The sequence below is a fragment of the Lethenteron reissneri genome, chromosome 10 (assembly GCF_015708825.2).
Source record: "Lethenteron reissneri isolate LAM-NWPU_2019-01 chromosome 10, ASM1570882v1, whole genome shotgun sequence".
Classification (NCBI taxonomy): Eukaryota; Metazoa; Chordata; class Hyperoartia; order Petromyzontiformes; family Petromyzontidae; genus Lethenteron; species Lethenteron reissneri.
In genome coordinates, this window is record NC_083788.1 from 11,678,826 (window position 1) to 11,689,586 (window position 10,761).

Sequence of the window (10,761 nt, forward strand, 5' to 3'; positions counted from 1 at the left end):
CTTTAAAATATCCTGCAGCGACGCCCCCTGTAAGCGTGACTGCGACGATTTTCAGCCCTCTTGTCATTTATACGAATGGCTTTTTTTTTGCGTGCGCGCACTCGCGCTCCTGGAATCTGTCTCTCCCCATTTTATACATTTCGACCGCGCAATCAGCGTCGCGTTCTAAGGACGAAGACCATCAACTGTTGGGAACTCTCTCGCGGTCTCGAATTGCATCACACCACCCCCCGCCCCCACCCCCCCCCCCCGTGTCAAGCGGACGGCTCTCCCAAACTTCCGAGCTCGCTTTCTTAGAGGTGCTCTTTCATCGGCACACGTACAAAGCCGACGCCTTGTACACGGCGGAGTTATTATCCCTGCAAATACGTCTTCACCATCGCGCCCGGCGCGTGTCGCGGGCCACGTCTACAGCGGTGTCGTTGGAGGGGCATGGCGAGGTCAATTTACATTGTGCGAGTATTGTTTGCATTTATTTATTAGATCTCATTTAAGGCACGTTCACAACTCGTGTTGGACAGCTTACGAGATACGAGCAGCTGTTTTGTGTGCGCGTATGTTTTTATTTCATATAAAGTTTAAACGTTGGCATCGCTGCATCGTTCGCCTGATTGCTGCTGGAAGACTTACACGTTGGTTGATCTTGGATGATTTTATTTGTACGTACGGCTCCAGTCTTGGCAGAACAGTTAAAGCTTATAAACAGTCGAGCAGTCGGTCTTGTTCCAAATTGCCCTGCTCGATCGACGTTTCACTCAACCCTCGGGGTGGTAGAGACTTTCACAGATTGCAGCATTTCACATCAGCTTCTCATCAGTGCCGTGCCGTGGCGCCTATCGTGTGCGCTCGAGTGTCCGCGATGGTGGCGATGATGTTGTCTTCTTTGTTGAGAGCATCACGAATATCTTCGCTGTCCACGACGTCACCACCGACCTCATCATCGTCGTTAAGTCCCACGCGTCGCTAACTTCAGAGCACTGCGAAAATTCCGCAGTCAACGACCAAACCGAAACGAATTCGACAGACGCCTGCCTGCCTGCCTGCTCGTCGGACAATCACGAGGTCGCCTTCCCGGCGAAGAACTTGGAAGAATGCATTTGGTGAGGGTCGTGGCGGAGGTGGCGTTATCACGGCCTCCCCTCCCCCTCTGTGGAAAGGCACCGCACACACTCCGTTTCTCTCGCTGAGGTTAAGCCCTCTGGACTCTGTCACCCTCTTACAGGACGACCTGCGCTACCGTATTCCGAGGATTATCAGACGCTCCGGAAAGCAAGACGCAAGCATCCCACCCACCCACCCCCAAAAAATAAAAAGTAAAAACTTGTACTGGGTGTCAATAAAGTTATACAAATCTGGTCACTCGCTCGCGCACGGCAATGCAAGATTATGTAATACGCGCAAACCCCACACCGGCCACTTTTACTTTAATATACTTAGGCACACACACACAAAAAACACAAGTGTGTCTTATAATCCAGAGAATACGGTCTTTGTCGATTGCATATAACATTTATACGGTACCCGATCATGGAATTGGCCAAACATCCCCACGAAAGACACTCCTGAAAATGGGGCTTGAGACTCGTTGAGGCTTTCCTCGGCAATTAAAATGGTTATCCGTCTTATTCTTACAGTGTTGTGTGTGTGTATACATATAAATATATACACTATAGGCACGTTGGTGGTGAATACAAACGTTGACGAGACCGCCGCTGGTAGGCAGACAGACAGACAGACACACACACACGGGCACGTGTTGCCTCTCCCGTTACTACCGACGTCGTTCAAGAACGAGAAGAAGAAAAACTTGAATTATTCCCGACTCCCGTGTCAATCGCGCGGCTGAAACGCCCGCGGCCCCATCGCCACATCCGTCTCCATTCCAATACTTTAAAAAGACGCGCCCCCATTTGGAACGGTAATTCGTATTTAAAAAAACAAAATCATCATCATTATTATTAATATTACAGTGAATCTAAAACAACGAGGAATATACAGCCGCTCGCAAGGGGCACCTACGAATTCAGAATCCTCTCTCTCTCCTCCACTCGGTAGTAGCAGTAGTAAGTAGCAGACAGGTCTCCACCACCTCGCGTCCGCAGAGACCACCATCCCCAAAACAACGCTTCTAACAATCAGCAACAATCACTGCGTGTCTCCTTTGGTCACTGCACCCCCCCCTCCCCCAACCCCCTCGCCACCCGTGGCCACAACCTCCCCTTTACCAACCCACACAAATCCCCTCTCGACAACCTTCACGGGCGGCTGAGCTGCGTGTACACGGGCGTCGAGTCCCAGTGTTGGGGCGGGCTGTGTGACTGCGCGGGCGATGGGCTTGTCGCCTCGGGCACGGGCGGGTAGAGGGGCCTCTGAGCCGCCCCGTGCAGGTAGTGCGGGAACGCCGCGGGGTACAAACCCTGCCCGTAGAAGGAGGGAGGCCCCCCCGACAGGTGATGGTGGTGATGGTGGTGCTCTGCGTGCGCGGCCGACGCGGCCGCCACCGCGGCCACGAGGTCTGGCAGCTGCGAGCCCCGGGGAGGTTGGACGCCCTGCAGCTCGGCGTAGGCCTGCTGCTGCTGCTGTTGATGCTGCTGTTGCTGGTGGTGGTGGTGCTGCTGGTGGTGGTGGTGGTGCGGGTGGTGGCTTTGGAAGCCGAAGCCGACCTGTTGTTGCTGCTGCTGCTGCTGTTGCTGCTGCTGCTGGGGTTGGTAGTGTGCCGAGTAGCGGATCGGGCTCACGCTCTGCTGCTGCTGCTGCTCCGTTTTCACGCCACCGCCGCCACCGCCGCCCCTCGCCCTCTCCCTGCCGTCTCGCTCTCGGTCTCCGCCGCTCACGGGGCTCTTGGCCGGAGCCCACGCGGCCACCTGCCCCAGCGAGGACGCCGCGGTGGCCGCGGTGGCTGCGGCGGCGGCGGCGGAGGAGGCGGCGGCGGAGGAGGCGTTGGGACCCCCGCCGACGGCGCCACCGAAGCCGCCCGCGGCGAACGCGGCGGCCGAGTTGGTGGCGATGACGGACGAGTGCCCGCTGGGGGGCAGGTACTGGTCGAACTCGTTCACGTCGAAGTTGCCCATGCCCGAGATGGCCTCGGCCGCGATGTCACCCATGCCGATGGTCTGGAAGTCGAGGCTCGGGTGCCGGGGCCCCTCGCCCGTCGCCGCGGCGCCCCCCGCGTGTCCTCGCTTGCCCTGGCCCTTGCCCGCGGGGCCGTGGTCGGCCGTCTTGGGCGTGTTGGGTGGTGTCGGGGGGCTCTGGGGTTGACCTGCGAGCGAGGGCATTTGTTGGGGTTCGTCATCGCCGTCACCGTCCGCGGTCGGTATTTTCAAGGTCACCGCCACCGCACATCATAACCACCCCTGCCGTCATCGTCGCGATCGCGATCGCTGCCGTCGTCATCATCGGCAGCAGCAACGAGGTGATCAACGTTATCCATGAGAGGTGTTTTTTGGATTAGATCGCGTGGGTATAAATGTGTCGGGTGGTGGCGGGTTTAACGATACATTTATAAGTACGCCATTTAGCCCAAACGAAAACCTTTTATAGGTCAAATTGGTCGCGAAAACCTACGTGTTAAAAGCATCAACGTTGTCATTAAACATGCACATTGCAGAACAACGTGAACTCGAATGAAGGGTGTGGAGGTGTGGGACAAATGATGAAGAGGTGCTAAAGTCTGGCAAGATTTGCATGTATGACATTGATGGAGAGGCGGCAATCGTGCATGGTGGAGGACTTGAACACGAGTACGGACTTCCTAGTTGGCGTTGAGGTCCTCCACGCTTCGTTCTATACACGCTACAGAATGTCCAGAATCGACGCTCGTAAAGCCAAACGCACACATCGTCATTCACGTAATTTACTATCGATGTTGAGCGAATTTAATGGCAGTGAAGGAGAAGCAACTTGGGAATTCGGACAAACACGTGGCAAGAAGGCGCTGTGGATGCAATGAGGCCAAGGTGATAGTGGTGGGTGGGACGCACGTGTGTGTGGGGCAGGTGACCGAGAGAGTGGGCGATCGAGGAGAGGACCTGAAGTCAAATCTACATGGATGTTGAGACAGCTTGAGTGACCAGTAAAGGACCTATCGACTGCGTAATAAAGTGGTGATGTTGATTAGGAGACTACAAGATCAGACCTTCGGAGGTCGGGCATTGACTGTGCAACAACTGTGGAATCTTATCAGAAGGAAGCGTCATGACGAGTTGTGGAGGCATCAACCATTATGACCCCTCGACCTTGACCCTGATTATGATTGAGTAGGCGTGCTGGCAACCTCTGGGGTCAGAGCGCTAAGCCAACACTACGGGAGAAGAGGAGTTGCAAACCGGGTGCCATCAGCCCCATGAATTAAACCGAGTTCTCGTGTGTGCGGTTAGTTGATGGACTTGGCCCAACCGCCAACGATAAACACGAAAATTGTTTGTATGTTGAAATTCCTTCCCACTGTACATAGTTGACCGTGCCTATCGGAGGTGCGGGGGAAAAATAATAAACGAACACAAAAAGCAGTTTTCAATAAATGAGTTTTCAATCTTGATCTTAAAGTGCATGGCTCCGGTGGCTTCTCGCGTAAAAGTCGGGCTCTAAAACGTGAAAAGGATTTCGGAAGGAGTTCTGTTAAATCACCCTCCACAGGCCGTTCCCGAATTCCGAGTTGACTTTTCCATCTCGGGACTTGACGTCGGTAGCTAAGCTCAATCACTGATGATGATTGCTTGTGTTGCAGTCGAAACGTCGTGATAATTTTATTGTTTTATTTTTGTTTTTTTTCATCGTTTCTCTTCTACGTGACTTTACCGAAAGAACCAAGAATATGAATCCCTGCAGTCACGAAAGCTTTAAATCAAAATTTCATTCAGTTTTATTACATAACTGTACTACCAGACTCATGCCCACAAACCAAGTGTCCACGCGCCACTCTCGCGGGGCAATACCCCGTGGTAGCAAACGTCCCGCTGAAGGTGATTTCACAGAACTGCTTCTGACATCCCCTGGAGTGTGTTCGTCGCACATCTGTCAAAGCGAACATTTGTTTAGCTTCCAGAGCCGGAGTTTACGTGCAATTAAGTGAAAACTAAATTCAACATTAGCCTTTCACGCTATCGTTGTGCGCGTCTGGGCTGAAACCACGACCTCGCGGGTTAAGTTTATGTGTGTACGTTGAACTTATTTCGCACCGTACGTAGCCAACCGTGCTAAGCGGAGATGCGGCTACGGTGGGGTGGGTCAGGGATTTTCACCCAGCAGTGGATGAATCAAGGCTGACGACGACGACAACTTACTGGAACATCGGTAAACAAACGGGCTTCGCCATCTCGTCGGCTCCCTCCAGTCTAAATCACAAGACTCCTTGGCCTCCCAGATGAATGCGCCCGGGTGTGCGTATCGCCGCGCACCTGCCACGTGTCCGTGATGGGGGCCGTGCACGTCGAGAAGGGCCGCGTCTCCCGGGCCAGACAGATGCACGTAGGCGCCCCCCAGGGCACGCGCTTGCAGCTGAGGGGGGCCCGGCTCGGAGCTGTTCGTGTCGGCACCGTCACCCTTGCCCTGCTGCTTCCGCCTCCGCGGCTGGTACTTGTAATCGGGGTGGTCCTTCTTGTGCTGCATGCGCAGGCGTTCCGCCTCCTCCACGAACGGCCGCTTCTCGCCCTCGTTCAGGAGCCTGCGCGGCAGACAGGAGGAGAGGCTTGCAGCGGCCGCAATTTGGGTGAGGAGCGCTGTTTGGTTCGCGGGCACCTGCCGATTAAAGGTTCGCTGGGCACGGCGCGCTCGTGTCCGCGCGTGTGTGGGGAGCGGTAGTCAATACCGGTGACGATTATCTGAACCCGTCCTGGGCCTCCCCTGGGTCGACTCGGCCTCAAATGAGTACCTGGCCCAGTGTGTAAACATTACCACTGGGGAGACAAAGGCGGCCGGGGGTGGTGTTGGCCACCCACTCCCTCGTGTAGTCGTTCCGACATTCATAGGTGCTCGCTAACAGCACTTTCCCCAACAGTCTGTTAAGGCTATACGGGGGATCTTTGTCTTTGTGTGCGGTGGTGTGCGGTGATTAGCGCTACGCTGCGCTATGAACTCGGCGACCCCAGTTTTATTCCCGCTCACGGCCAACACCAGTGACGATTATCTGAACCAGTCCTGGGCCTCCCCTAGGTCGACTCAGCCTCAAATGAGTACCTAGTGCGGTGTGTAAAAATCGCCACTAGGGAGACAAAGGCGGCCGGGCGTGGTGTCGGCCACCCCACCCCCGTCGTGTGTCGTTCCGACCTTCACAGGTGCTACTCGCTCACAGCACTCGCCCCAACAGTCTGTTAAAGGCTACAGGGGGAATCTTTGGCGCGGCTTGTACAAGCACACACGTGTCAACTGCACGGTTCCAAGTGCCATATTCAGCTTTGTCAGTCATTGTTCTGCTCCGAAGAAGGCTCATTGCCCGAAACGTCAGCCTAGTCTATATATATATATTAATTTGCGACTGGCACGAGGCAGTGCTCACAACGAACGTGGGAGGTTCTAGATTTACGGGAGGTTAAGCAACAACAAAAAAATGGGGCCCGGCTGTCGCGAAGTGTTGAAGAGTCCCAGACGCGTGAGTCCCCACCCGTTGCTGCTTAACTTTAGTCACCTCTACACTCGCAAACTGCGCACGGTGTACACGGACAACTCCGCGCGCACCACCACGACTGGGCTGTGCTGGCAGCAACGTTACCAGACGCACAGGCTGGCGATGCAGACGCAGTGTGCTTGGAATTGTTGTTGAGCATTAGACGAGCAAACCCTGGCTCCGCCGAGATAGGAAAGCGAACTAAATAAATTTAAAAACACATCTATCCGCGCTCGCATAAACACTGCCTTGCAACAGAAAACATAATGGGGTTGACGGTGTCAGTCAACGTCGCTTTCTTTTCAGGGTAAAGAGTGAAACTCTCCGCGGTTTAAAGTGCGATCAAGAACTATACACAGGTCAGTCAGCAAACTGTTGTTCCGCTTCCGTTATAAGGCAACGTCAGGCGCGGCATTAGCGCACGTAGAGAGAGAGGTGAGTTTCGCTGTAAGGAGGTCCCTAGAGCCTGAAGCTGCAAGCCCGCCCAGTCAATCATTGTGAATTGAAGAGGTGGGCAGTCGTCTAAACCATACATACGCGCTGTCAGAATGCATCGGCCTAACAATCCAGAATTTGCTACGACTATTACGATTATGCTTCATTTCCCTTCGTGCGGCGTTGTGCCATGCGACGTACGAGGGCATTGAAGCGGAGCGCGGGTCGCGCGAATCAAACTAAACTTGCCGGCAGAGGCAAGGCAGAGGGCATTCACTACGAGAACCGCGGCAGAGAGAAAGAGAGAAACGTTGAATTAATTGTATACGGTATTCCGATTCATTACTGGTTCCTTTAGTTTTTTGTTAGATCGTCGCAGAGTGTAACAGTGCCAATTTTTATTGTAACCATAAAACCTCCACATGCCCGACGAAGTGAATCAAATCAGGTTGGCAGTTGGCACATTTATTCGGTTTATTGGCAAAACCGAATTGTTAAAAACCAAGCAAATGTTAATTTTTCCCCACGTGACAACCTGATTTGATTGGCTGTGTTGGGTGGACAGGGTTGATTATAATTAAACGTTTCACTAATTGGCGGTATACCTACACGAGTAGCGATCCCAGCAGAAACCAACCGTGACTCAGAAACGTAACGAGTACACATCAGAAGAAGAGAAATACATTGGCAGATATCGACGAAAATAAATCTATGGAGCATTAAACACAGGCGGTGCAGTTGTGTATCTAGAAATGTTCTTAAATAGAGAAAAAAAACACGTTAAATATCTCGCACGTACTCATTAAAAAAACATCACCGGCTTTAAAAAATTCGGGCCATATTTACAGGCTTATATAGCCTGGTATATTAGGCCAATTCATGAAAATGTTGAATTGTTATTTTAGGAGGGGGGCGGGATAATAGTAGATCATACATTGCTCTATAATTACCATTCTTACTTTCTTGTCAAACCGGCGATTGGATTATTTGTTGACCGGCATGTTTGGATAAAGTGCTTTAGTAGAAAAAATGTTAATTATTGATGCGCGTATTGAGACCGGTGCGATACATCTGGAGGGTTTTAATAAAAAAAATGTTGTGTTCCCTAAAATATATCCCTGAAATGTTAGTGGGGGGTCTCCAATGTAAACTAATCACCCGTGTCCAATTAGACAAAGTTCCATTACTACCAAGCTGGCAAATCATTGTGTTTCATCCCCTTACCGCTACTGTTTGTCTTAAAAAGTCAACCGATAACATCCTTAACACGGCAGCGCAAAAGTCACGAAGCCAGTAACCACCAACTCCATGGAATAACCTAAACCGCCCCCCCCCCCCACGTTCTAATTCACATCTTTGCACGTTCAAGTCACAAAACGTGCGGAGCCAGGATTTTCAGGTAGGGGTGTCAACCCCTCCAGCAATGAAAAATGATAGAGGAGTTGTTAGTAAGTAAAGAGTTGTTAGTAAGTAAAGACTTGTCCCTTGCTTTTAATTCGACGCGTGTGCGGCGATGGCGCAGCCATCGATCGAGGGTCGAATTCGAACCGCGTCGTGTGATCGGCATCGCGCTCGCTGAAGCTGTTGATGCCTTCAGGGAAGTCGTGTGCTGTATACGCAATTGCGCACAATTCTGTGAGTCACTTATAACCGCTTTGCCATTACTTATTGCCAATTATGGACTCAAACTATTATCCTATCATCTCATAGAGTCCCTGGCACGTAATAATATGCTACACAGAGGCAGTGGAGGTCGCAAAATGCCGATTTATTACTAATAAACCCCAATGATCCGATCGAAATTAGGGATTTCGATCGGATCATTGAGGGGGGGGGGGCACGTGCCACCCCCCCACCGTATTCATTGCTACGGTGTGATTAAACATAATACCGTAGTAATGAATTAAGCGTTTTCACAGAGTCGTGCTCGAACTCCTGTCACACGACATCTGCAGAAGCAGCAGCAGCAAGCGCAGGGCCCACAACTACCACCACCACCAACACACCCACACCTGTCAACCCCCTTATCAGTGCCCTACCTTGTTACAGACCAATTCAGATCGTATTGGTCACCCCGTGCCCCTTACAAATCTCAACGTTCATCCTACAAAGTTCCATCACAAGGGAGAAACACAAACAGATAGAAAGAAAAAAAAAGATTCGCCCGTATTGAAACGGCCGTACGCCGCACGAACACGAAAACTCTATTTGCCCGTACAAAGAATACGGGGCTAAACCTCGTGGATCGTTACGGGTATCCCCCGCATACTGCTCAGCGTCCCGCCGCCTTGCATCGCACCGCACCTCCACAGCTTGCCAAGGGTCTTGCTGAGCTCGGCGTTGTGGAGCTGCGGGTATTGGTCGGACAGCTTCCTGCGAGCCGCTTGCGCCCACACCATGAACGCGTTCATGGGTCTCTTCACGTGGGGCTTCTCGCCCGGCTTGCATCCCCCCGGCCCACCGGCTCCACGCACGGGCACGGGCAACAGCGACCAGTCGTAGCCGTCCAGCACTTGACTCACGGCCGCCTGGATGCTCTCCGAGAAGGGGTCGTCGGTGCCTCCTCCCCTCGACGGCTCCGAGCCCGATGAGCTGCAGCCACCCGAGCCTCCTCCTCCTCCGCCGCCGCCGCCGCCTCCTCCGTGCTCGACGGAGCTCGGCTCGGGATCGCTGCGGCCAGGGGATCCGAGTCCAGACCCGGCGTCCGAGGAGCAGTGCGGGCTCGGAGTGCGCGACATCTCGTGATTGATATCCGACATGCTGACTGGCCGCTGATGAATCGATTAGCCCGATTGTGACGACGACGACGATGAGTGTTAATTGTATCGCGTTCAGTGCGGTTCGTTTTATACTAGCTTGCGGGACTTTGGTATCTGATAAGATATTTTTTGTTGCAATTTCAAATCAGTATTAATGAGACTATTATTAATTTACCTTTGCCTCGTAATATAATTTACGTGGTATAAAAAGTGTCTTCTTTTCCTCGATAGCATTACCAACGGCGAGCTGCCATCGCCCGTCGTACTGTTTTGTTGTTAACGTCGCTCTTTAATCCTTAAAAATCTTAACCTCGAATAACGGGGACTAAGGGATTTGCCAACTCGCAGCAGATCCACGTGATTCGCATGCCTCTCTCTGCCCTCCCTCCACGTGTTGTGACTGCGCGACCAACGGCACGCCCGCCAGTATTTATACCGCCGCCCACTGGGCGTGGTCAAGACTCCTCCCCCCCCCCCTCAAGCAGCCAATCGAGGAGCAGGACCGCGGCCACTTCGCCAAAGCTTCGCCCAATGACGAGAGAGTCCCCATTGGTCGATGTCTAAGAATGGGCGGAGCCAACTCCCCCCCCACTCCACGTGTTTGACAATCCCACCCTCAACACAGAGAGAGTTAAAAACACTTTATGGGACAGAATTGAGTGGCAGAGTTGAGCATCGTCACCATCTATTGCCCATTACTCTGAAGTCGAACATCACATCACCATCTATTGCCAATTGCTCAAGAGTAGACCAACTCCAAAATTGAAGATCACATCTACAGTGTTGCCCATTACTCCGGATTCAAACATCGCATCGATTGCCCATTACTCCAAAATCGAAAATGACATACATTGCTCATTAATCTGGTGTTGAACTTATCATAGATTGCCCATTACTCTGGAGTAGAACATCACTTTATGGGGCAGAATAGAGTAGCAGATTCCAGCATCATCACATCGATTGCCC

General features: G+C 52.5%; 1 protein-coding gene across 1 annotated transcript; it reads right to left on the reverse strand.

The window, feature by feature from the left end:
• Positions 1 to 2,213: 2,213 nt before the first annotated feature.
• LOC133340586 (transcription factor SOX-9-like) lies at positions 2,214 to 10,183 on the reverse strand. Its single transcript, XM_061548935.1, has 3 exons — positions 9,341 to 10,183; positions 5,397 to 5,662; positions 2,214 to 3,259 (listed from the first exon to the last, which is right to left on the reverse strand). Exons 1-3 carry the CDS (start codon positions 9,793 to 9,795, stop codon positions 2,256 to 2,258), a joined length of 1,725 nt encoding a protein of 574 aa, XP_061404919.1. The 5' UTR covers positions 9,796 to 10,183; the 3' UTR covers positions 2,214 to 2,255.
• Between the last annotated feature and the right edge of the window lie 578 nt (positions 10,184 to 10,761).